The sequence below is a fragment of the Seriola lalandi genome, unplaced genomic scaffold (genome assembly GCF_002814215.2).
Source record: "Seriola lalandi dorsalis isolate HSWRI2012SDOR001 ecotype SW California unplaced genomic scaffold, Sedor1 jcf7180002054188, whole genome shotgun sequence".
In the NCBI taxonomy this organism is placed as follows: domain Eukaryota; kingdom Metazoa; phylum Chordata; class Actinopteri; order Carangiformes; family Carangidae; genus Seriola; species Seriola lalandi.
In genome coordinates, this window is record NW_019524741.1 from 1,468,484 (window position 1) to 1,493,841 (window position 25,358).

At 39.4% G+C, this 25,358-nt stretch overlaps 4 protein-coding genes across 6 annotated transcripts; 1 reads left to right on the forward strand and 3 right to left on the reverse strand.

Annotated features, from left to right (window-relative positions):
• Positions 1–476: 476 nt before the first annotated feature.
• tmem253 (transmembrane protein 253) lies at positions 477–2,870 on the reverse strand. The gene is made up of 7 exons (XM_023403840.2): positions 2,458–2,870; positions 2,153–2,314; positions 1,952–2,062; positions 1,812–1,868; positions 1,614–1,724; positions 1,224–1,370; positions 477–941 (listed from the first exon to the last, which is right to left on the reverse strand). Exons 2-7 carry the CDS (start codon positions 2,312–2,314, stop codon positions 888–890), a joined length of 642 nt encoding a protein of 213 aa, XP_023259608.1. The 5' UTR covers positions 2,458–2,870; the 3' UTR covers positions 477–887.
• Positions 2,871–2,929: 59 nt separating this feature from the next.
• LOC111653311 (B-cadherin) lies at positions 2,930–9,039 on the reverse strand. The gene is made up of 15 exons (XM_023403839.2): positions 8,676–9,039; positions 8,093–8,188; positions 7,842–7,991; positions 7,586–7,741; positions 7,339–7,480; positions 7,076–7,248; positions 6,858–6,986; positions 6,581–6,766; positions 6,236–6,480; positions 5,975–6,117; positions 5,633–5,857; positions 5,316–5,540; positions 5,090–5,220; positions 4,194–4,337; positions 2,930–4,078 (listed from the first exon to the last, which is right to left on the reverse strand). Exons 1-15 carry the CDS (start codon positions 8,736–8,738, stop codon positions 3,827–3,829), a joined length of 2,460 nt encoding a protein of 819 aa, XP_023259607.1. The 5' UTR covers positions 8,739–9,039; the 3' UTR covers positions 2,930–3,826.
• Positions 9,040–10,416: 1,377 nt separating this feature from the next.
• pdp2 (putative pyruvate dehydrogenase phosphatase isoenzyme 2) lies at positions 10,417–13,986 on the reverse strand. 2 transcript variants are annotated; one of them, XM_023403864.2, is made up of 9 exons: positions 13,911–13,986; positions 13,371–13,494; positions 13,043–13,225; positions 12,739–12,858; positions 12,357–12,643; positions 12,159–12,264; positions 11,843–12,079; positions 11,447–11,746; positions 10,417–11,297 (listed from the first exon to the last, which is right to left on the reverse strand). In XM_023403864.2, exons 2-9 carry the CDS (start codon positions 13,449–13,451, stop codon positions 11,022–11,024), a joined length of 1,590 nt encoding a protein of 529 aa, XP_023259632.1. In that variant the 5' UTR covers positions 13,452–13,494; positions 13,911–13,986; the 3' UTR covers positions 10,417–11,021. The 2 variants fall into 2 exon arrangements, with proteins under 2 accessions (XP_023259632.1, XP_023259630.1); XM_023403862.2 differs by having other exon boundaries at positions 13,043–13,258.
• On the forward strand, positions 13,120–24,820 carry terb1 (telomere repeat binding bouquet formation protein 1). Of its 2 annotated transcripts, XM_087173397.1 has the most exons (21): positions 13,120–13,249; positions 14,624–14,676; positions 14,827–14,937; positions 15,153–15,284; positions 15,811–15,942; positions 16,033–16,093; positions 16,250–16,368; positions 16,535–16,663; positions 16,767–16,919; positions 17,014–17,145; positions 17,356–17,481; positions 18,329–18,471; positions 18,559–18,914; positions 19,007–19,077; positions 19,215–19,292; positions 19,614–19,847; positions 21,017–21,097; positions 21,495–21,560; positions 22,695–22,777; positions 24,030–24,185; positions 24,285–24,820. In XM_087173397.1, exons 2-21 carry the CDS (start codon positions 14,640–14,642, stop codon positions 24,315–24,317), a joined length of 2,433 nt encoding a protein of 810 aa, XP_087029523.1. In that variant the 5' UTR covers positions 13,120–13,249; positions 14,624–14,639; the 3' UTR covers positions 24,318–24,820. The 2 variants fall into 2 exon arrangements, with proteins under 2 accessions (XP_087029523.1, XP_023259635.1); XM_023403867.2 differs by lacking the exon at positions 13,120–13,249 and having other exon boundaries at positions 13,440–14,676.
• The last annotated feature ends 538 nt before the right edge of the window (positions 24,821–25,358 follow it).

Consider the following 25,358-nt stretch of genomic DNA (forward strand, 5'->3'; position numbering starts at 1 on the left):
AGGCTGTGAGCCTGAGTCTCCTGTTCAGCCACATTAAGTGTGAATTACAAAAATAACCGTTGTTTAAATGAAGCTCTAACTGTGCGTGGTTTCTGAAGCACTCCTCCTTGAAGTGCGGGCTCACACACACTACAATGTTTGGAGCAGTGGAAAACCGTGGAGAAATGAAGTACATCTCTCCAGGCAATTGCTAAGAAAACTTTTCATTAAAAGTAGTTATGTGTTGTGCTAAGCCAAGCTTGCAGGGGGTGTCCATCTTGCAGTTGGGCAGCACCAAGAGAAAGTGTTGACGTCAATAGGACCAGGAAGTGATGTCTGGACCCCCAACGAGGCGTTTCATACAAAGGAGAACATTGAAAATGATTTAAATGATCAGATAGCTTTGTGTTATCAGCAATTCTACATAGACATAGATTTACTATAGGCTGTCACAAAGGTGTTTTTGATGTGCAAGGATGTGCACTGCTTTCAGCAAATGTTAAGCATGTAAACTTTATTAGCAAATTGCAGTTTAATAAGTCATTGTGGTTCTTGATGTACACCGTTGGCTGTTTAACACGCAGTTTATTTCTTTAGCTTTTGAATTTGTTGATGCAATTCTTCATCGTTTTGGTAAGTAAATTTCAACTTATTGAGAATCCAAGTAATCAGTCAGGCAGCATACTACAATTTCATCACATTTTAAACATTATTAACTCAAAAGTGCACAAAAAATTCATACAGTCCCCGGTCAACAACAGTAACTACTTTTACAAAAGCTGTGCAAGCAGGAGTGTGTCTACAGCAGTGTGAATATCCCTGTCCCAGTGAGCAAGTGGATTTTTCAGAAAAACTTACACATGTACAGTAAATCTAAAAGAAAAGAAGATATTTTAGATGTTTGAGTTTCACAGATTATACTCCACTTGTTCCAGTAGAGGTCCGTTGGTTTCATCTGGATCCTGCCCAAAAAGGAGCAAAGAACAATCAGATGGCATTAAATACCACAGTGTGTGATAATCCAGACTGAATATTGTTCTTATAAATTTGGTATTTGTGATTTATTTCACTGGAAAATTATCTAAAGCGCAAACGCCCACAAAACAATTGACAACAGCTAATAGAGTTAAACTGTATTCCTGACTATTCAAGAACCGGAATTGACCACAGGACCCAAGTTAATGGTGAACCAATCTCTCTCTTACGCCCGGGTCATTCTGTGTATCCTATCCTTCTATATTTACCTGTGAGAGGCGGCTGTAGGTCTGAGTATGGGGAGGACTGTAGCGACGCAGGCCTCTCCAGGACAGGAAAAGTATGTAGATTGATGCCAGAAAACACTGTACAGAGAATGCTATGGAGCTTCCCCTCGCAACATATGAGCCAGCACGCTGGTGAGGAACAAAACAACAGGGAGCGAGTAAGAAAAGACAGTTTACACACAGGTCAGAAAGCATTTAATTCCACACATTCAGTATATAAAGACTGATGTTAAAACAGGCTTTTCATAGCAGTAAGAAATTTGCCATCCTGTGATATTGATGGATCTCTTGTAAGAAACAAACAGAATGATCTTAACACAATTTCGATGTTATAAATTAATATAACAAGAATCCAAAGAATTGCAGAATTACCTGTTGCTTTGTGCTGAGTGCAGCAGGTTCTGCAGCTTTGAGACTGTTGGCCAGGAGAGCAGAGAATCCAAACAGTAGACTAAAGAGGTTCAGGCCCATCAGGGTGATGATCTATTTATTGTTGATACAAAATCAAGTGAGGCAGTTGATAACATAAGAAAAAAAAGTTACAAAAAAAATATTAAACGAAGCATTTACCTTTAATTTATTAGCTTTCCTCTGAACCTCTATTGCCAGACACCCAGCAGCAACATACTGTAAACACACAAACAGTTATGAGCCAGTATTTGACTCTGTTTCTGTTTCTGTCTAAAAGACTTTGCATTGAGTGGACTCACAAATAGGCTTGACCATACTGGTGTTGTCATGGAGATGGAGCAGTTGTAGCTCACACATGCATGGGTGACTGTGCTTAGTATACAAGCTAAAGCACTGATGACTTGAACCACCTGAGGGGAAACAGACGCAGACTGTTAAAAAAGCTGGTAAACTATGTTAACCAACGGTTTGGACAAGCACAAGGACGTATAGCATCTCACCCCAGCAACTAAAAGTCTGATGTTAACCACAGTCCCAAACCAACGATGAATCCTGACATTGTCCAGCTCCTCATGATTGGTAACCTGGTTCTGTGGGCGGGTTGAAGGTGTCTCCTTAAAAAACACATGGTACAGCCCCTCCTGAAACATGTTCTGTGTCATCTGTTTTGAAAGAAAAAAGGGGAACATGTAGGAAAACAGAATGGATGTTGGAAACGCCCAACCCATATATTACTTCAACATACCAGTAGTGATCCACACAGATCAGATTTCCACACTTGATTTCAGTCTACGTGACCACTTACCTTCCCCAAATGTTGTAAGGCTTTTTACTCATTTATCCACACGGCCTCATACGAGCTGGAAATGTCATCTAACTAAAATAAGAAACATTTAAACAGATTTAAACAGACAGTTTTTCCTCACTGCTACTCAAACTCTTCAGTGTAATACAGTAAACTCAGAGAGTCAAAGTTCAGTTGAGTTAGTTGACAGTGAATGGTTAAAGTTCACTCTTGAGAAAGCAGTTCAGGGAGATGACTGGTCATGACAAAAGAGCTTATCAGCTTGGCAAAGCTTACTGTAGTATCAGAGGGCTGGTTTCATTTCAGAGACTGGTTTAGATTATATTTTCTGTCCTAACTTCATTACCCATTCTCTCAGGTAAACATAACTCTCATCTCATCCTGCACCTTACGTTCACCCTTACATTCATAATATAGTATAAGAACCAAAATACATGTTTAAATGAAAACATAAACCAAGTTCACAAATAAAAACATTCTCAAAAGGTTTTTAATAATCAAAAAGGCATAATCATAAAATATAACAAATAAAAGCAAGTGAACAAAAGCAATGTTAAAAAAAACATTATAAAATGTTAAAACATCATTAACAAATATCCTTCACAGTAGCAACAGTGCAAGTTCTGCACTAAAAACTACGCAGCAACAGTGTCTCATACACATTACCACAAGAAACATTGAGCTTATAGATGATATTACGCATGGCGGAAGAAAAAATAAAAACATATGACTGAGCCTTGAGGAACTTTGGGCAATGTGTTGAAGAAAAGAAGAAATTAGTTTCCAGTAATGCGAGAGAAGGTTTTATTTGAGAAATATCAGGGAAATAATCTAAGTGTCGCAGCTTTGTTGCCAACCCAGGATTTTTTCAACAGCTCTGCTATCACTTCATTATTATAAACCTCTCTTTGAGATCATGTCTTCGATGATGCAGAGAGTCTGATGTTGGTGCTGCTTAACTACGAGTTCCAACACGGGCCCGCCAATGCAGTGAACTGCCAACCCTTGTTCAAACTCACGTCTTCAAATATTGCCCATAAATTAGAAATCCAATCGCACTCGTGAGTAAAGCCGTCGCTCAATACAGAGTAAATTATGTTTACTTTAATTTGTGCAATGAGGTTTTGGCGTGGAGCCAGTGAAACAATATACCTAACATGACATCATTACTGTAAGCTCAGGACACACATACTATTAAATATTGTTTAGTTTGTAAAAGGACCCACAAATTCCAGCAATAACCTAATAAAATAAACAGACGAGGAAAGCTTAGAGTGATGCATGAACTGAGCATGTGCATCTTCTATCTCATACCACAGCCAAGTCTGGAAAAATGTCACAGCGGGAGCTTTAGATACACATGAGCACGTCAGACCCATTCTGTTTTTCCTGGCAATGTTTCTATGTCATCGTCCTCCTCTATCCCGCCTGTGTACAGGTCAGCTAATCTGTTGAAATGCGGCCCCCAGTGGGCCAAGCTCTGATAGTTTTGCTCCTCATCTGAGTCTGAGGAGTTGATGGAACTGAGCGAACCCGCCTCAGAGCCAACGCCCTCATAGTCAAACACCAGGAGAGAGTCGTAAGGGAGAGCTGTGGGATCACTGTCTGCGGCACACACGTTCTAGAGGGATAATCAATTAAACATCTTATTATAGCACTCATACACAACTCTGACATAAATACTATTCTAGTAATCAAACTATAGGTCTAATGTATAAAATCTTAACATCACTCACGTCTGCAATAAATGTGCCAATCTCCTCATTGGCTTGGAGTTGTAGGCGGTAGCGTGGGTGGCTCTGGACAATGGGAAACACATCGGTGCAGAGGACCTCGGGACGGTTATCCAGCCCTCTGTGAAGCTGGCTCAGGTCATACTCCTGAAGAAAAATGAATCATTTGCCAGTCTCCCATCGAAAAATTTCTGACATAAAAACATAGAGCAGCCTCAACAAAATCAGCCTCAAACTTTAGCTTGACTCAGGGGTTAAGTGTGTCAGGCAGCAAGGGTAATGTAGTGTAATCATCGCCTTTTCATGTCTGCTGTGAGTGTCACGGTTTCACCTAAGTTACCCCCTACCTCGTCTATCTTATCTATGTCTTGTTGCATCACTAAAAACAGTACCTTCTTTCACTCTCCTAATGGATTTTTCCCGTCCACCACCTGAGCCTCCACACCACCTCGATAAGTTTTTAGCCTTTATCCCTTTCCTGCACTGTCCATAATGCTTTGTCACTATTGCTACCCAGCTATTTCACCTTCTAGTCTGCCTGCCTTAGTTTTCATGACTCTCAAGCTTTTTGACCACCTTCTGCTTTTCTCTGGTCCTTGTATGTGTTTCATGAGCCTGCCTATTTCCCTGTTGATGACTGTCAGCCTGAGGTAGACCCAGTAGGTTGATTTATCCTCCTCTGACCCTCTACAGTGTGCATCTGTAACCAATATGGCCTCTTTTACTCGTAGCTCTTACAGGATTAGATTACATCAGGTAAAACCAGTCTAGATAAAATTAATTATAGTTACATGTGTAAGGCCCTTACCACTTCCATCCCTGTCACTTTTAGACAGAAAAAGAGTTTTATTAGGCAGTGTAGGGAGACATCTGACAACTCTCCACCTTCTTGCTCCTACCTGGTCTTCTTCACCTCCTCCCTCCTCATCATAGTAAAAGATGTTGTCTCTTGGTAGGTCTTCAAGAAAAGGCCCATTCTTCTCCGACTTCCTCATCCGCAACAACAACAACAGTAGTAGCAGAAGCAGCACTGAGGTTAAAAGAAAAATCGGAATAAGTAAAGGCAGTGGAGTGAACCAAAAAAAATTTAGCATATAGGATGAATAAGAAAGATCTGCTACATACAAAGAAGACAAAAGATTGCTCCCAGGACGGACGTTGCAAGAGAAGAAATGTGCAGACGAGGGGCAGGGTGTGAGATAAAGCAGTTGGAAACAGCCCCTTGACATTCGCACACCTCTACATCCAGTGTGCTGTCTTGGTAGAGCGCGCCGACATCAAAGATACGCATGAGCACATAATAGTTCCCGGGTGACAACTCACGTTTGGGGGCCAAGGCTGCCGCATTGCCTGCAATGGACAAAAGATGCAGAATTAACACTCAAGGAGTCAAATCCTACATCTTGTCACTGGGTATGTATGCTGTTAGTGAGCTGTCTTGCTTGTGGAATTGGTGGTAATAGTCCAGTTGATCCTGTGCTCTCCTAGAAGATCCACAGTAAACGGTCCAGCATGACCTGGTCCGTCTAGGTCCACTATGTCCAGCTGAACAGGAACAGCGTCCTTGTTGCATAGACTGGCTTTCCTCTGCTTGATCACTGGACGATGATCGTTCACATCCAATAATGTCACAACCAGAGTACCTGTCCCTGTAGCTGGAACAGTATCTGGAAGCGTGAAAAAAAAAAAAAAAGGATTCAGCAGGGTTATTGTTCAGTCAATGTTAAAATTAAGTTAAGGGGAAAGAAGGCTACAACAGTTTTGTAAGAAAAAAAAAAAACAACCATTGTCGTAACCCAGAATCAGGACTGTGTATTTGCTGTCTTTGACAGAGTGTGATTCTCTATCCAGGCTGCCTTTAACTTTGACCAATCCTGTGTCCTCATCAATACTCAGCCACCTTGCAGAGTCATTGTGTAGTTTATATCTGGAGGAAAGAGAAACAACCTGATTTAGAACTTTAATAGAAGAGCGTACATTCATAAAAAACGCATACATGCGTGTGTTGATATGTAAACAGCATGTGTGTATGGGTTTTCTATTACCTAACACTCTGTTTCCTGGCTGTGTCTGGGTCCTTAGCGCTCAGGCTGACAACAGACCTCCCCATTTTCAAGTCCTCTGAGATGCTCACATGGATCTCTGCTGGACTGAAAACAGGAGGCTCGTTCTTGTCCACAACTGTTATGGTGACTGTGGCTGTCGACGCAGACACTGGATCCGAGTACGGCACCTCATTTGTCACCACTACCAGCAGAGTAAAAATGGGAGTGGTCTCAAAATCCAATTCCTTGGAGGTGGTGGAGAGCAAGGGAAAAAGTATGATGTACTCTGGACATTGAGGAAAACATCAGATACTCATTAATAAAAGTAAACTGACATGTTCTGACCTTGACTGTGGTGATGATTCCCTCCATTTTACTGGAGCCTGTGGTGACGTTGAAGTCTCCCCCCTTGTTGCCTTTGATTATTGAATATTTAGTGTTGGCATTTGGAGATCCTAACTCGTCCTTGTCAGTGACCTTCAGCCTTACTACCTCCACTCCAGCCTCATTCTCAGGGGCCGATGTGGATATCTGGGAGAGAGCGAGGCAAACATGCTAAATGTAGCTCATGATCAAACTTATTTAAACATCATTATGAAGTATTTGGACTTTTTCAACTCACAGATGTGACGGTGAATTGTGGAGCATTATCGTTGCTGTCAGTGATGCTAATGATAACGGTGCAGGTGGACGATAGCCCATCCCCCTCCATGTCAGCAGCTTCAATCATCAGCTGGTACTCTGGCTGAGTCTTAACAGGGAAGTGATTAGCAATGGAAATGAGACATGAGAAAGTCTTGGAAAGAGGAGAGTGGCGTTCACACTGTATGACTCCTTTACCTCTCTGTCCAGTCCACCTGCTGCCACACTGATAGTTCCACTCACTGGGTTTATGGCGAACATGTCTCCTTTGGGCATTTGAGGCGTCTGAGACTTTATCCGATACCTGATTATTGCATTGTTTGTTTGTGCGTCATCTTCATCCACCGCTGTTACCCTGATGACAGAGTCATCTGTTGACAACAATACAAAAGTGACTTGAGATTCACATTTTTGGAAGTCAAGTAAAGTTTAGAGGACTCCAGCTTTTATTGTTTTCTCACCAACTTCAGCACTTTCGCTCACTCTGCCATAGAAAGAGTTCTGAGTGAACTGTGGAGCGTTGTCATTCTGGTCAATGACATTAATAATGAGTGCCATTGGCTCCTCAGCCTTAATTCCCTCATTCAGTGCATGGGCCAACAGCTGTAACACACAGCACATGTAGTATAATATTTATTAACAGTACTTGTGTTTAAGGATTAAGACATACTGTAGTTTAGATTGAGGTTATGCTTTGTTTTAGCTCACAGTGTATTTGGCTGTCTTCTCCCTGTCCAGTGGCTGTGTCACATACAGCACCCCAGATCGCCGATCAACAATAAACACACCCTCAGGGGGCTGATCAGCCCCTGGTCCAGAGATCTTGTAGGTTATCGCCACCTTTTCCTGATTGCTTGACTTAATCTAAAGCACAACAGTAAAGATATTTCAGTCAAGAAGGCTTAGTACATTTAATGTAAATGCATTCAAAACAATGTAATTAATTTATTGCTGCTGTATTTACCTTCACCATGAATTTGGGATATGGACCCCTGTCATTTTCTGGAAAGTTAATTGCTGGAATAACCCACTCCCTCTTCATGCGTTTCAAACTGCCAGACACGTGTGGAAACTGAATGGTGGAGAGTTGCTGAAGGTCCATATCAGAGATGTTCTGTTTGAATCAGGAGGCAGGAACCAGGATTTCAAATCAAATATTTACTTGTAATCTAATAAAACTATTTTAAGATTACAAAAAAATACCAGAAAATTTACCTCAAGATTCTTGTTTCCTGGGTTTCCATTATGAGAGCAGTTTCTATTGTTTGGATAGTGTGGTTGGATCCCTGTCGCAGCCAGAGCAGCTAAACACTGAGGAACAGACAATATCCAAGGACATACTGAACATACGTTTTTTTTTTTTGTTTTTTTTTTTACAATAATACTGATAATCGTGTAATGGGGGTCCAATACTTTTCAGGTGTGGGAAGGCTTAATTTTTTTATATTCAAGATTCAAGTATTAGATAATAATGAACTCTCTCTCACACACACATACACACACAAGCACACACACACAAACACACACACACACAAATGAATTATACAAAATAAATATATGTTTTGCTTTTCTGAAAAGAACACAAAAAGAGCCATTCAGAAAACAGAAAAAATATTTTCTTCATTAAATTAAGACAAAAATATATACCTCCATATCTTGTGAAAAACTAAATTAACTAAATTACTAAATTAACATTGAAAAAATAATAATATACAGTTGGGCTGAACAATAAACCACCAAAAAACACCACAAAAAAACAAACAAAACTGACCTTATTACTGCTGTGTCTAACACTCACCTGGACTTGGCAGAGTAAAAAGAGCACCCTCAAAGTCGAGCTATTCATCATCTCCTTCAGCATAGAGACCCGACAAATCTGCCTTCAGCCGTCCTCTGGACTGGATCTGCTGCTTTGCTCCAGTGGCAGACTGCCAAGTTTTTTTTTGTTTTACTAACTCTCCTTTTTGAGAGGTTTTCACCTTCAGAGTTCCTCAGTCAGTATAATTAATAATTTCTTCATTCATTTTAAGCATTCAGCCTTTAAACTGCCTGTGGCAACAGTAAGCGTGTTTACTCTATTTTGCTCCCACTGATGCTGAGTAGTTGTTTGATTTTATCAGTGAGGGGTGGGTGAAAAACAAGGAAGCTAAAGGTGACCTCAGGCACCTTCAGACATGCAGGTGTCTGTGTTTATGCAGGTAACGCTTTCCACTCTGGGCTTTTAAAAAATGATGTTTCTGCAACATGGATTTATAACCTCTAAAATCATAAATAAGGACCTTGAAATGAGGAACTGCAGAAAAATATGCATTACTAACGACATGTATTAAAATATATCCCCTCACTTTGATTTTGTTGGCAGGATATTGGGACCACTGGGGCTGAACTTTTTCTCTGAGGACATCATGCACATGTTTACAAAACACTTGAGGATCAGGTTGTCTCCCATGACGCTCGGCAATGAATACATTAGCAGTTTATTTTGAAAACTCTGTTTCCCACACATCTTTAGACATCACATTCTCTGCATTGTTCAAAATGTAAGTTGGCCTTTTTTATTTCCTCACTTTTAAATCCAAATGTCTTTGCCATTAGTGAGTGGAGTGTCAACTCTGACAACCACATTAAAGACAGTACATTTATACAAAACTTGAAAATGTGGGATTGGTGGCTTCTGCACAAACTGAAGCTAAACTGTGTTGCTGGCTTGAATTTGTATGAAGAAGCAGCTGAAATAGTATTAAGAGATGGAAAAAAAAAAAAGGAAACTAACAGAAGCAGTGAAAAAATTTTATGTTGAGATAGCAAAACATTTTGTGTTCAGCATAACTTCCTTTTTGTTATTTTGAGTTTTTTTCCATTTCACTGGACAGGAAAGTGACTACTTGTTTAATAAACATTAAAAAACTGAGAAGATATTTTTCTACTAATTTATAAATTCAAACAACTATGAAAATGTATACCCACTAAGCACATATTAGTTGCTTTGATGTATTGGTGATTTAAACTGAATGTGTTGGGAAGAGTATTTTGATTGTTTGCTCACTTTGCCCCAAAGTCCCAGAGACATCGCTGCTCGATGTTTCATCAACATCTATCCGCTCTCTCTGCGACTTAAACAAACAACTGCAGGCTGTATTCATAAATATCATCTTAACATCTCTTATACCTCTGCATGCATATGCCAGAACCACCCGCCTGGCTTTCATTTTGCAGAGGCCTATGCAAACTCTCTTCTGCTAGTCATGTTGTCTGAATATATATATTTTTAATTCCTAGATGATAATATCAGTCAATTCATTAAATAATTACTTAGATCATATAGATTTTTAGATAACCAGCCTACTGTGCTACCACTCTATACTATGGGCTATTGTAAATCTATACTGTAGATAGCCTGACTGTACATAATAATAATGTATTTTATTTATGGTTGCCTTTCAAAGCACTAAAGGACACCTTACAAGACAGTTAGAAAAATTAGCAATAAAGCATCAAAATCATACAGTAAATTAGTGCATTATCAAGAAAGACAACAATTATAAACCAAATCAAATTTATTAAGATAATTCAACACTATCTGTACACTCTAGTTAGGTGCCAAAAAAGTGAGCAGAAGAAAAACAAACAAAATCGGAGAGGAGAAGAACATATAGTGGGGTTGCTTTCACAGCAATCCCACCAATTAAAAATATACTTCACAGCTTACGTAGAGGTAAACAGGAAAGAAATCAAGATGGACTGTCTAAAACAAAGTGCAAGACAAAGAGACACAAATACACAGACAAGGAACAAAGTGAGTGTGTGCATTATTCTGCAGCCTTGTATTTTCTCTCAACATTTCCACTTTTGACTTGTAACTTAGGTGTCTTTAAAATGTCCAGCATGAATACACTGAAGGACTAAATGTTTTTTTCTGCACAGAAATGTGTATTTTGACCTGATGCTGCAAATACGAGTATGTAACCCTAAGTTAAATCTATGGAATAGTGATTTCAGAAAAGGTATTTGAGTACAATACAGCGCTGAAAACCATCCCTCCTTTTATAATATTTGGAAATCAATTTATGTAACAGGTTTTAATGATTACCTTTTGTCTCCCAAATTGCTATCATTGTCCAGCTCTGTATAAAAAACCGTTCTGTTACCTGTGGTGAGGTCTGGCCAGGTCAGAGTTCAGATACACCACAGTAGCTGTGATATCGTCCCTGTACATTCGAGCCAGGTCCTCTGGCAGAGCGAGCATAGAGGCCAGTCTCTCCTGGCATAGTTCTCCATACTCCCCTGTGCCGAGAGCATGTCTGATGAGGTGGGTGGCACCGTTGGTGTCAAGGGGAGGAGAGGCACGGGCCTGACGTTTCAGTAAGAGTTCATGCATTTGACCCAATTTCAGTTGCCTCTCAGATGGAGAAACTGGAGCCTGAGAAACAGGGAGAACAGTATGAAAGCATTTTTTACAAGATCAGTTTACAGAATAAAAACACGAGAAAATTTCAGTCGTGGTTTATATAAAAGTAGTGTGCTGTGAATCAGGGGAAGAACAACACGTCACTTTCACTGCACACAAACCTGTAGGTGAATCCCACTCAGGTGCTCTCCCACCAGTCGTACAGCCTCGTCACTACTTAGTTCATCCCACAGCCCGTCAGTGCCGAGGATCAGGAAGCGGTCCTGAGGTCTGAGCCTGTGATACATTATCTCGGGTGTTACATCTAGGTAGGGTGGCGTTAGGTAGTTAGGTGGAGTGTACTGGTACAAGTTGAGAGAGTCGAGATCCACTCCAGATTCCAGGCTGGCTAAAATGCTCTGCTGCAACTCACAGCTCCACTTGAATCTCACGTCACCAAATGCACGCAGGGGCATCAGAACCTGACAGCACAATATAAGTTTAAGCCCAGTGACTTTTTTGGTAAAACGTAACTGTCAACTCATTGTACAGAGCCTGTAAAGTCGAAAACTTCTCACCCCGAGCAGTCTGTCATCTGTGACCACTGTGTCTCTCTCTGAGGGTGGGTGCTGGGCTTTGATTCGCTCCACTTCAGCCTGGTTCTGTGAGTTATGGTCCTGGGATAGAGGTAAAGCACTCCATGAACCATCCTCCTCTCGCACTCCCAATACGGCTCGGCAGTCACCGGTATTCGCCACGTGGATCCCATCTGTGCCAATATGAGCCACGCAGGCAGTGCAACCAGCGAACGCCACCTAAACAAATGATGTATGTGTATCGACATTGTGTAACCTTGAACACACTGAAGTAGGAAAGGAAGGTTTATCTTATTACCTGGATGGCTGTGCTTTTCATCAGGTCATTGGAAAGAGGGACTTGAGCCTCCAAAGAGATGTCAGCGTCGAGCCGTTTGAAAGCACATTCCAGAGCATCCAGAGGGCTAAAAGAAAAGGCAGATGATGGAGGTACAGTATGTAAAAGAAAAAGCAACACCATGTAGATATATGTATATGGAAATTCAGGCATACTTACATCATGCCTTCACCATGTTCCTCACTGTCTAGTAATTCCTGCCAGAAAACTCTGAGGTGGTCAATGTAAAGTGAAGCAGATTCGCGATAGTTGAAGTCTGCATGGTGTTTGTACCACTTCAAAATGGGAGGAACAGGTTTGCCATGCTCCATGCACTTCTCAAGCTCTTCCAGGCTTTGCTTTGGCATCATTGCAGTAGCTATGTAATACAGCAGTCGCTCACTGACAGCCTGGGCACATGCCCAACCCCCATGGCCATCAAACACTCCAAAGAGCATACCCTTTGTCTAGAAAAGATAAGAGAAAACTGAAATAAATTTTACCAAAAAAAGGGAGAAAAGTAGGGAAATGGATGTACTGAAAGAGCAGAGAAAATGCATACCTGTAGGCAGGTGGCTGCACTGCGACGGTCCTCATTAGGTGTGTTAGCAGCTAACTGGTTACTCTCAAATTTTCTGACACCACTCAGTCCCCTGCCATCAAACTCTGGCACACTCACAATCTGAAACAAATATTACAGGATTAGTTGTTATACATTTTAACTTATAAATGTGTAGAAACAACAAGCTTTTTCACCCTGCTCCTACCGCATTAACGTGCTTACATACTGTAGGGTTTGATATCCAACATGTATTTTTAGAGTGTCATTTTCTTCCTCATCCTGAGAAGAGACACTATGCTATTACCTGTTCATTAGATCGCAGAATACTGTTGATTTGGACCCGGCTGAGCTGGAAGTCTAGATCCTGACGAGTTGACAGATGTCGCCCTCTTTGAGACCAATTTCCTGACTCGTCACTTCTGGAGCACAAGTGGTCTGATCTGAAGGCACCCCAGGATGAGAAGTGACAAATGTTGGCTGGTCGAGGCTGAGAAGAGGGAAACACTACAAGGTGGGCATACTGAATGAAAAACAAGAAGGATGACAACATTACAATATACTACAATGTAAATAAAGCTGAATATAAAAATATAATAGCCTGAGTTAACCAAGAGGTCAGTCAGGATACAAACCTGGAATGGGGTACTGGAAGAAAGTGTCAATGTGTAGCTTGAAGCTCTTTGGAGGATGCTGGCGTACACACGCCCAGACATGTCTAATGCAAGCAGGGAGTTGTGCAGCTTAATCACCCCGATTCTATGTAAAAGGAATGAATAAGGTTACGATCATACCAGCGCGATTCCTGTGAAAACACCTGACAATTAAGGAACTGGCGTAATTAGATAGCAAGCTAGATGTTGTGTTCGCCAGCTTCAAATTAACACCATAACTACTGTGCTATAACGTTACACCAATACCAAACAGCATACCTCTTCTTATGAAATTTCCGTGTTGTCAATAGGTGCAACCTATTTATATACCGCTAAGTTGACTACCGTACACATAGAACGTAAAGTTAGCTTGCTAGCTGGCTAGCTCCGTTAACGTTTCACATATTAGGTGCTTCCGCTATACCAAAACCGGTATTTGAGTTAAACGGCTAATCACAGATTGATTTGGTGCGTATGTTTAATTCACCGAATAAACCAATAATTAATCAAACTCATACGTACTTAGTAAATTTACGAATGAATCAATGTCGACCGTCAAACATCAACTCCATACGTAACGTCGACGTGCGCGACAACGTCTGACGTTATAACGTTGTCAACGCCAACAGATGCGCTGTTGTAGTATTCGCTGGTCGCATTTCGGAGGGGAAAAAGATTGTAGGAGCAAACTAAATAGACGATCTTTGACTTAAAGTCACATAATATTCAGTGGTCCAACTCATAACTTAAGAATTAAAAAGAATATTTGTTTGTCTGTTAGATAGCTAGAAATTTGGGGAATATTGGTCAATGACAATTGTTGCGCTTTTGCATCTAAATCTACACAAGATTGGGTACACCGTGTTTGTTTCTATGGTAACGTAAAGTGGCGATGATCCGTCACCAACAGTGATTCCTGGAAGACAAACGCAGACGTTAACGTTGGCTGAAGTTGATATTTGGTCACTCTAACTTACTTTGTTCAGTTAGAATTGGGGGTTAGCTACCGATACAGCAAAAGTTTGGGCATTTGCTTGAGAAAACACTGTAATCTGAAAGAGTGGAAGGTTACGCCAATGTAAACATTAGCTTGATATTTTAGCTAGGTTAGCTAGGCAGCTAATTAAAAAATAGTATTGAGTTGAGGAACAAGAGATTATACTCTTATACTATTAAGTTAGCCACACTGTTACTTGAGTGACATTTAATCTTTGCTAATGGCTTTGAAACCACAGAGGGAAAAACAGTGAAATGGATAAGACAGGAACTTGCAACAAGAGCCTCAATAGTAAGTGACGTTGTTGCTAACTCTACCTATGCACATTTTGTTTAAGTATTTGTATATGGCTGTAGATAATGTAACATTATGTAGTACATTTACAAATGCATGTCTGTCTGTTGATTAACAAGGCCTCACTTATTTCATCACTGCTTTCAGCCATAAAGACAGATCTCAGCTTGCTGCTTGAGTGTCTGAAATTTCAGATGAAATGTCCTGATTTACAGAAACAAGCTCTTCTCACCATTCACTCAATCTGTGAAAAGAGAGGTAATAGTGAATCATTAATGATAGACACATACCTTGCCTTGACCATTATATATACACACACACTAACCATCTACAAACCGGTCTACAATCAGTCACTCAGATTTGTTGTTTGGGAAGTAATCATTGAAGTCAAGGATGCATTTACACAATCAGCATAACATTTTGACATGATAACTTTCAACTGTATGTTCAATTTAAAATTTTCATTATTTCAGAGGATAATGTTGACCTGCTGAGAGAAATGGGAGGCGTGGCATTTGTGTATAACCTCTCCAAATCCAGTATTGTTCATTCAGATGTTAAGGAGGCTGCACTCTTTACGCTTGGTACACTGGTAGAGGCCAATGGTAAGCATGTCTGTGATAGTGGCACAATCTCAATTCAGGAGTGTAACTTGTGAAAGATGTAGTCCAAGAAATCATGTTCTTTGCACCGTTTGAAACCTATGATGAATGTACACATTCTTCCCAAATGAAACAGTCCAGCTGTACAGGGACTTTGACTTTGTCAACTTGTAAAGTTGAAAATTGGTTTACAGGCAGATAATTGCTCTTAAATAGCTGACAAAGTGGCACAGTAAAGAACTTGGACGCTGGAATAAATAAGACAGTAATTGCAAACTCTGTACCCCCTTTGTTTATGTTAATCCTTTCCATTTATCTATAGGTTGTGGGATACTTAAAACTTCAAAGGACATGCAGGACAGCTTTAATACCCTGTTAAGACATATTCAGATTTGCAATGTGGGCACTGAATTGAGATGCAGCATGTGTGTAATTTATTTGAGAAGTCTATAACAAGCCTGTGTAATGTTGTATTTTCAAATGCAAGTTTTACGGACTGGTAACATACTATTTATCTTCTTTCTGGCAGTGTATTGCAAGAATTCTCTGTGCAGAAAGGAGACATTTGCAGACCTTGCTGGTTCATTGATGAAAGATGACATCCCACTGACACAGAAGAGAGTGTCTGTCTATTTGCTGTCTGTGTTGGTAGCCAACAACAGTAAGATCAAGGCACCTTAGCTGACATAAAGAATTACTCCTGCTGGATTGGCTGTCTAATTTATGTGCCCTTGTGTCTGTGCTATTGCAGAATTAGGACAGACTTTAGCCCAAACCACTGGCTGCTTGGATATTCTACTGGACCTCTTCAGGTACTCTTCAATGATGTAGCTAGGTATCAGTCTCACATAGGTATTCTGAAGATTTTATGATAATAAACCAACTCAAATAAGCACCTACATACACATTTTTAAATATATATATATATATAGATATTATTATTATTATAACTTTTTTTTTTTTTGCAGGTCCACTTTCCCCCTTTCTACAGATGCTACTTCAGTTGTAGCTAATGCTACGCACACCTACCAACTCTGGACATCTGTGTCTAATGCTCTCTGTGGATGTGTCAACAATCCTCAGAATGGTAATGTCATCTGTCTATTTGTGCCTTGTACATAGCAGTTTAATATGTAAAACATTGATGCCCTTGTCATCCTGGCCTCTACATTCAAGTTGAACCATAGGATACTGCATTTTGGAGTATCTTTAGAGTAAGAACAAAACCAGTTATTGCTCTTTTTGTCTTGCAGAAGAGGGTCAGCATATTTGCGTGGCAGCTTTTCCCATCATAAAAATCTGGCTTCAGCAGATTGCTCTCCAACGCATAGAGATTTTTCAATCAATATGTTCCTTCGTATCAATGACAGTTTCCAACAACTGTAAGTGAAACCTTTGATTTTTTATGTTTAGGTAAGACATTTAAATTGAAACTAAAATCCAAACGGTTAAATTGCTTAAAATGTCACTTATTTGATTCTGCAGCCTGTGTTCAGGAGAGTTTTTCTGCCTCAGGGGGTTTGGAAACTCTCACTCTTTCACTGGTTCGTCTTGCGTCTATGGCAGATGTGAGATTGTCGTCTTACCAACTTTCTGTCACTATATCCAAGACCCTGTCAGCTTGTGTTACTGATAACTGTGCGTATTGCCCTCTCACACGAACACATGCTCAGTAAGAGTTAACGCAAACAGCCACATTATTCCTTCTCCATTGACATTCTATTCTCTTTAGCTGCTCTGGCTTCAGGTCTGGCTCAGTATGGCATAGTTTCCCATCTCTTCTCCCTGCTGGCAAGCCCATACCTGGACCCTGAGGACAGGCTCTCAGTTTTACTTACCCTGGGCCACTGCACTGAGGCCTCTGGTGAGACTGCACTATAGTTTGCTTTTTCAGTCTAATATTTTCTGGTAGTGTTGGAGTATGTTTCCACTTCATATTTTAAACATTTTAGAAACTGTTACCCACTGCTACAGTCTTCAACAGTCTTCCCTCCCTTAAGAGTACAACATGACTTGATTTTGTCATTTATGCTACCCAAATATTTATCACAACAGTGTTTCTTCCTGTCTCTAGAGGAGCACCAGTCCCAGTTGGTGCAGTGTGGAGGACTGCCCCTTATCATAACTTTACTTGCAGAGGACAAAAGTGAAGAGGTTAGGAAGACTGCGACATTCATATTGCAGACCTGCAAACAGGCTAGTAAGTCAAGGCAATTTTGTTTGTATCATAATGCAGCTATGTTACAATGATTGTAGTTTTATCATTTAAGATGGGACTCTAAACTGAAGGGCATAGACCTTTGAATTTACCATAGCCATGCACTTAAAGGTGGGTTGCTGGGTTTCCTGCAGCACTTTATACAACGGTGGGCCACTGTGATGGAAGAAAATTCATACTAGACTCTAAATCCCATTGAAAAATCCCAAACTGTATCACTTGATCATTTCAAACAAAGCTACAGTAAACACAGCTTCAGTGATATCTGCTGGTAAAAAACAATACTGAGGCAAGTGAGGTTAAATTGCTACATTGGCTAACTTTAAAGACATATTGTAATTATTATAGATTCAAGGTGATATTGTTAATTAGCGCTGTTAGTTAATACAGGCTCATAATTTGAACCATTGCCATACAAACTTTTTCTCCCTCCCCCCATTTACAAGGATTGTCAGCCAGATTGAATTTAACTTTTGAAACATTAAATAATTTAAATGAGCTTTCTAACTCTTGCGTATTACGGATAAATTACAGATACTGTTGAAAGCATTAAATGGAACTCTGGGTTCAGGGTGGATCAATGAAGTGAAGTTGAGGCAGTGACCAGGGTTCATTTCTTCTCTAACCCTGTTTGTGTGGAATATGTGTGTTAGAGCAGTGTCTATATTCCCTTCACTTAACTCTGTTGTGTTTTAATTAGGTCAGTAGATTTCCTCTACTTTTCTGAGAGTGAAAGTTAAATCAAATGAACAGAGAGAATGAAAGATTTAATCATTTGTGGGTTGAATACAGAATAGGGAGTTTAACTTGTTTGTCTTTGCCTGTGAAGCCATGACCTTTGGAGGGCCTGATCTGACCGCAAGACATGCGGAAGATGAAATCACTGAGTCCCTTACAAACATGGAAAGCTTCAGGAGCTCAGCCAGGGAGTTGCTGCACAGGATTGACCTGCTAGAAAAGAAACAGGCAAAGGTTAAACATGCATTCACCCTAATTACTGCAGTTTAATCAGCATGTACAGTATGCATGCATGTAATGTGTGTTAATGTACATCTTTAGGAGGCTGAGGAGGACCAGGAAGATAAAGACTTATCAACTTCAGCTGAAGGACTAGTTTTACCATCTCTGTCTCCAGCCTTAACTCTACCTCTGCAGCATAAGAAGAGCTTTAAAACCATCCCCACAGCATATAGACAGACTAGCACTCACAGACATATAGAAGCCGAGTGTGAGAACAGCATTAAACTCCAAACTATTAGAAAGGTGATCATGAAGCAAGATGACAGTGAACCGAAGAACATGGCTGAAAACAGCGGAAAGCCTGAGTGTTGTTCAGTATGCAAGGGCTCCAGATCCCTAATATCTTTTCATGTACGGTCACTAGAGGGAGGCAGAGAGCCACATACAGCAAACAGGTTAGTAGCGTTAGTTGTTCTGTATCAGAAAAATTCATTGAAATGGTGTCTTTCATTATTACTTTTTCTTCTGTTTTTGTTTTTTGGTTTAGACAGTTGTTTAAGCCTCCAGCACCAGTGAGGCACAGCGTACCAAAAGAAATTAAATGTACTGATGAAGAAGGTAAGAGCTCAAGAGGAAGGTCACTGCTTCATGTCTTAAACATGCTGTCATAATAACTTATTTCTTTGCTTTAATTTAGCTTTCTGTAGATGTGTGGTTATACCATGGTTTTTCAACTACTATGTTTTTATGTTTAGAGTTACTGGATCAGGAGATGAGTAAGGTCGTGAAAATCACAGCCAAGGAACAATCACTTGCTCATCCCCGGTGTGCAGGTAAGAGAACATGAAGCTACACCTCAGAAAAATACTTTCCATCTTGTTTTATGAAATAGCTGTTGAGAGTTAAAACAGATGTTTTGCCTTTACTACATTGTATTTTGACAAATTGTCAACACCCATCTTCAGAATTATATCAAACTAGGTGCATACATTTTAAATACAATATGTGTTTCTTATTGTCCTTTACATGTCCAAGCTTACTGGAGAAGCTTGGGATCATAATTCTATTCATACTTCTGAGCTCAACTGATCAATGTGAAGGAAGTCAGCAATGGATCTTATATTTATTCCTCGCATCTCCTCTCTCTCCTTCAGGATGTGTGTTGCCTTTTGAGAAAGTGACCAGCCGCACCTTTGCATCTCTTCAAAGCTCCTGCCCTCACAGCTGTGAAATGCACAAGGCTCTCCAGGCGGCCACACAGCAATTCAGAACTCGTCACTGCAGCCTTCTTAGGAGAGAGGACCAGGACAACACTGTGGAGCTGACAAGTCAGAACTCTAAGAGAGTGTCAGCAACAGAGCCACAAAGAGGCAAAGAATACTGGAGCGGTAAGAGGCTTCAGCATTTGAATTTACACAGTAAAACCACTTCCAGCCAATGGTGTAGTTCCACTCTCACAATCTGATTGGTCAAAGAGCACATTCCAGCTGCACTCATGGTTCCCGTAAAGCACAACAGAAGTCTTTTAGATGTTTTGTACTTCACATTTTAGTTTATTGTAGATGATTTTTCTCACATTAAAATGTAATATTAGGTCAATTGATTTGTTATTTAAAACAACCACTTCATCACCAAACAAGGGCAGATAACTAACCAAGTAAAATAAAATGAATCTACTGTATTGATTAAGATGTCACTTGATTCATCACTGCAAGGTCCTACAGCTTCTGTGAATTACCCTTTTGTATGTTTTATTAAACACATATCAGTTTTTTTCAAGTGTAGTTGATAATGAGTGTCTTACTTTGCATCCGTCATCGTTTAAAATTGGTTAAACGTGCTTTGTATCATGTATACTCAAAGTAAAATATTGGAATAGACACAAATTTCCTCACAGTTAAAACTCAATGTGATCTCTCCGATATAGTCAAAATGTCCTTGTGGGCTCTCATAATCACCAGGCACCTGTGTGTTTTCTTTTGACAGTTCAAATTCTACATTTTCTTACCCCACTCACTATAACCTTATAAGGCTAGCATTGGCTAACCTGCTACTGCAACATGGGCTGAATATTACTACATTTGACAGGAAAATATGTGTGTGGGATACATTTCAGACTTTGCTCCCTATGTGTACTTCTTCATAGATACACTGAATAATGGTTCTTGTGCTAAATGCATGCTTTCATTTCTTGACAGCATTAAAAGATTGTATTTATAAAATATTGGGAGTAGTAACATCCTCTACACTTTATCTTATCTTTATCTTGCACTACCTCAGTCTAATGCACTACCTAAGTCAAGATGAAAGTAAAAAACTTTAATCACCACTGAATATATGAGAACCGTGTGGAGTTGATTATACATGAGCGAATCTTTCAGACAGTAAGCATTCGTCATGAGTGTAGCTGTGGTTCCAACTGTTTTTATGGAACAATCAGGTTTATTTTCTTTGACCATTACTTCATATCTGTCATTTTAATAACCTCATTAAAAAGCACACATTGTTGTCTTAAACTACTGCTATAAAATGTCTGATTTGTTCTCCACTGTGAAAGAGGTCTCCCTGACTCCCATAAGAAAAGGACAAGGGAAATGCAAGAGGTCCCTGCCAGCACACCACTCGAAGGAACACAATGGTAAGAAGCAACTTAATTTTTATATAGTTCTTAACACAAGTGTCTCAAAAGACTGTGGGGGATGAGCCTAACTAGATCTAAACAAACAACAATAAATCATCTTTTTTTTTTAATATAGCATGAAAGTAAAAAAATCAATGCACAAGACATACAAAATGTCGTTTCAACCATGCAGACCAAGTCTGTCTGACAGAACTAAACTAAGGAACAAAGTCAAGACATAACACGAATGCAGAAAGCAGTTTATCTGTCTGTTTAGATTCCTGAAAGTGTGATTGAGAAATGTGATTTGAGTACTTGCAAGTTTCCTGATATTATTCAGATGTAAGCTTGGTGTAACATGTACAATGTTCTTCAAGTATGTTATTTGGGTGTTGTCTTCTTCCCCAAATCATAGGCATCACTTTGACTCCACTGCACAGAGGAGCTAAAAAGGAGACATTCACTTCCTATAACAAAACTGGTATGTATGTGATATTATCACAACAGCATGTAGTGTTGTCCTTTATATTTGTCATATCCAGAAAGGCAGCATCTTCCTGAAGGTAAACATGTGATAGCAGATATGGGTGTTTACAGTAGATTGTGATGTGTGAATGTTATGATTGAGAGCCTGTGGTGGGAGCTGTCCTCAGCAGTGTGTTCTTGGCAGCAGACAAACCAAAGAGCAGAAGGAATGTTGAACTGCAGCCAGTGTTCTCACAGTGCAGGCCAGAGCAACACAGCTGTATTAAGCTGTTTCACACTCTGTATAACACTGTGTGTGTGTATGTGTCTGTGTGTGTGTGTGTGTGTGTGTGTCTGTGTGTGTGAGTGAAAGAGAGAAAAGAAAGATTCAAAGGGTGTGTTCCGATGCTGTTGTGTTATGTCAGTTACATTGAAAGTGAATGGAGAGGAATTTTAACGTGTTCCACCTTATGATTTTGCATGTTGTGTATTTGCATTACTATCACTACACTGTAAAGTATATACTGTATTTTATGGTTGTATTTCCATCCATGTCCTTTTTCTCCTACCATTTTCCAATGCTGGCAATTCACACAATCTCAGTCAGACTTTCTGTTGCCAAAAAGTTGCTATAGTGTTGCAATATGGATGTAGAGGCGCTGGTGTGGAGTAAAGTTTTTCTGTGCTGTCAGGCAGGAGATTTATTGTATCTTTATACCACTCAGCCAAATGCATTTTCCAATGCTCAAGTTGTGAGTCCACACTTAAAATAGTTTTTCTTCCATTGCACAGTCCACATTTTCATTCTTTCTCTGTCCAGTTCATCTGTTTTTTCCATCTTTCTCCTCCTCCCATAATATACTTATTTCTATCTTAATGTTGTCCTGTTTCTTCTCTTGTCTTGCCTGTTCTTCATTCATCACACATTCTTCTCTTTCTGTATTGTTGTTTGTACGTCAACTGTATTAGCCCTTAAAGGCAATGTAATATTACTCCAATGAGGAGTTGGGTAAGAGTGAAAAGAGACATTGTCTCTTTGTGTATTAAGTCAGGTCAGGTGATGTGATGTTGAGTAACAGAATAAGTTGTGAAACCAGATTCCCTCTTTTTCATACTTACACACACAAATGCAGACTTTTGTATGTTTCAGCTACAGGGAGAAGAGGAGGTAATAAAGGTGGACAGCATGTTCTTGATGATGAGCAGAGGACTAGCACAGATCACTGCTCTACTGTAAGAGTTTGAGAGAATGTTTTCTGTCAAAAGTGTAGTGTTGATATTTATATGGCCTGCCAGGTTTGCATCAATTTTCACTCCAACACTGCTTCGTCATATCCGTGCCTACACACTGCAAACAGTAATACTGAGATGCAAAATTGATTTAAAGTCAAATCTAACCCATTGCACAAAGGAAAAAAAGATTTTTGTCTGTAATTTACTGAAAAAAAACATAAAATACCAAGGATGCTGTATTATTCACGCAGTGCATGGGTCATTTCTGCAGTTTGCATCCATTACTTAAGGTAAAGGGTCAGAAGGTCAAAAAAGGTCAAAGTAATGTTAATAGTGGATTTTTTTAATGAATCTGTTAATTGCAAGTTTAACCAATTATTTACAAAATGTGTGTAGTTTACAAGCAGTAGTCAAGACTAAGTTCCTCTACGTACAATGCCAGGCAAAGGTTTCTCTTAATTTCAGAATAATATGAAAATTGAAATGCACAGTAAAGAACTGGCTGCATTTATTTATTTATGTAGAACCGGAAAATGATAATATTAATTTTGGAAGGCCTTCTATTACAAAAAGTTGACCATCAGCCGCAAAATCTTAACACACACTTTCAAAACAACCCCTGCAGTTCTACTATCATGTAATTGTAATGGAACTTTGACACATATAGAGATTACACAGTGTGCCATAAGTGTCAGACAGTTGAGTTTCATTGCTTATTGAAGTAAGTTGAGACCAAATGCTTCCTGAAGTGTGGGAGTTCAAATAAAATCTGTAGGACATACTTTGCAGGATGGTTGGGACTAATTTATACCATTTGTAGTTAATGGACTGAAATGTGCAAAACCACCAGTAGAATCTAATAACATTAGTAACACAAGCAGCCTGGGTGGATTGTTTTCAATTGGAATAACTAAATGCAAGACAGATGTTTTACATGCACATTTCATCCTATTTCATTTATTTTCTATTTTATAATTCTATTTCAGCAGAGCTTTAGTAACAAGGCCATGTGTCAGTGGAAAAGGCATTAACAGTTAAAACACATACTGTTTTACTCTGCACAATCACAATTTGGCAATCAGGTAGCTTGTGAAAGGCTAAACTACACAGAAGAGGTACAGGCATTATACTTAATGATGTAAATCCTTGTACATGACTTGTTGCATAATTCATGCTCTCCTGTCCGTCTGACCAACTGTCTGATCTTTACTCAAAGTTTAGTCTTTTCTGTCATTCTCATTATAAATCTTAGAGAAGGAAGAGGAAGGACTTTAGCCTTGAGGAGGTACGCTACCTACTGAGCGGAGTGAAGACATTTGGCTTCTCTTGGAACTCCATCTTGTGGTCATATCCTTTCCAACCTGGACGTACCAATGTTGCCCTGGCAAAGAAATACAGGCAGCTAATGGTAAAAATTGAAAAAATCTTGAAATAAGGTTGTTGTTGATAACTGTCAAAATGTATTGACATTAACTGCCTTACTTTCTCTTCTTGTGTTTGTCTTCAGAGAGGTAAAACCCAGGATGTTGCCTGTGCATAATCCTAGTCCTGAGATCCTGGGCAGACCATTAATATTGTCCCGCTGGAAATCAACAGCTTTGAAATATCTAAGATGCTTTCATTCTGTCTTTTTCAAAACTTATTTATTTAAAGTTCTACACACTCCATGTTCTTGCACTCCTAGTATTTATTAGATTTTTAGTACTTTTTATATTGTTGCACTGTCTTAAAAAATAGTTTCTGCAGCAGTCGTTAGTGTTTTGACAGATATTGTTAATTGTTTCTTTTTGTTATATATTAAAACAAAAACAGGGTTTGAGTTCTTAACTTTATCTGTCAGTATCTCCTCTATGATATACCTTGTTGTACTTGATTCATGCAAACAGACTTTCAGAAACTGATTGAAATGTGGCTGCGAACACTATTTATAATGTGTATGTTAATAGTATAAAGTGTTAATTGAGACTAAATCAGAAACGACTGGGACTTTTTGTCAGGGTGAATTGTGCCAGATTCTGAGTGAATTAAATGTGTATCCTTTGAGCCTAGCCCATTTTAGTGAAGTCCTTGTTTTGCTGTAGCACCACTGCTTGATGAATCACCCGACATTGTGCAGGACCAATGTGTTGTCACATGTGGTGTGCATCTGCCAGATTCGATTGCAATTGCACAATGTTTTCATGGGTTGTGGCAGTTAAAAGGCCCAGCACTTAACATTCTGGAGAAAAAAAATTCTACCAATCCTATATAACTCTTTTTTAGGCTGTTCAGATTTATACAAAACTTTGGATGATATCGAGCCTTAATTTTCAAAGATACAGATAAAGCTAAAAGTTTTAAATAGTCAAAATATCTGAGAATATATTCCAGCAGAAATGGGTACAGTATGGTCAGGTGATTTTACCTAAGGAATCCTTGAAAAAGGGTTGTCCATTTCAGCACATACACACCAGAGCATACTGTACTATAAAGTGAGAGGTGTAGTTCATTTGCATTTGAGTTTGATACCTTTTTTTGCATTTTATTTTCATCAAGAAGATACTTTTAGGGCTAAAATAGAAGAATGATCAAAAAATGAAAC

Excerpts from the sequence above, each read along its gene's own strand:
- tmem253 (XM_023403840.2), bottom strand. The coding sequence starts at position 2,314 with ATGACACAGAACATGTTTCAGGAGGGGCTGTACCATGTGTTTTTTAAG. Across the intron at positions 2,063-2,152 it reads TCAGACTTTTAGTTGCTGGG|GTGGTTCAAGTCATCAGTGC; the intron begins GTGAGATGCTAT and ends GTTTCCCCTCAG. Across the intron at positions 1,869-1,951 it reads CAGTATGGTCAAGCCTATTT|TATGTTGCTGCTGGGTGTCT; the intron begins GTGAGTCCACTC and ends GTGTGTTTACAG.
- pdp2 (XM_023403862.2), bottom strand. The coding sequence starts at position 13,451 with ATGTCTGGGCGTGTGTACGCCAGCATCCTCCAAAGAGCTTCAAGCTAC. Across the intron at positions 12,859-13,042 it reads TTCTGCGATCTAATGAACAG|ATTGTGAGTGTGCCAGAGTT; the intron begins GTAATAGCATAG and ends TATTTGTTTCAG. Across the intron at positions 11,747-11,842 it reads CAGATGACAGACTGCTCGGG|GTTCTGATGCCCCTGCGTGC; the intron begins GTGAGAAGTTTT and ends TTGTGCTGTCAG.
- LOC111653311 (XM_023403839.2), bottom strand. The coding sequence starts at position 8,738 with ATGCTGAAGGAGATGATGAATAGCTCGACTTTGAGGGTGCTCTTTTTA. Across the intron at positions 8,189-8,675 it reads TTTTACTCTGCCAAGTCCAG|TGTTTAGCTGCTCTGGCTGC; the intron begins GTGAGTGTTAGA and ends TCTGTTCCTCAG. Across the intron at positions 6,987-7,075 it reads CAGGTGGACTGGACAGAGAG|ACTCAGCCAGAGTACCAGCT; the intron begins GTAAAGGAGTCA and ends TTCCCTGTTAAG.
- terb1 (XM_087173397.1), top strand. The coding sequence starts at position 14,640 with ATGGATAAGACAGGAACTTGCAACAAGAGCCTCAATA. Across the intron at positions 15,943-16,032 it reads TGTGTTGGTAGCCAACAACA|AATTAGGACAGACTTTAGCC; the intron begins GTAAGATCAAGG and ends GTGCTATTGCAG. Across the intron at positions 17,482-18,328 it reads GCAGACCTGCAAACAGGCTA|CCATGACCTTTGGAGGGCCT; the intron begins GTAAGTCAAGGC and ends TTGCCTGTGAAG.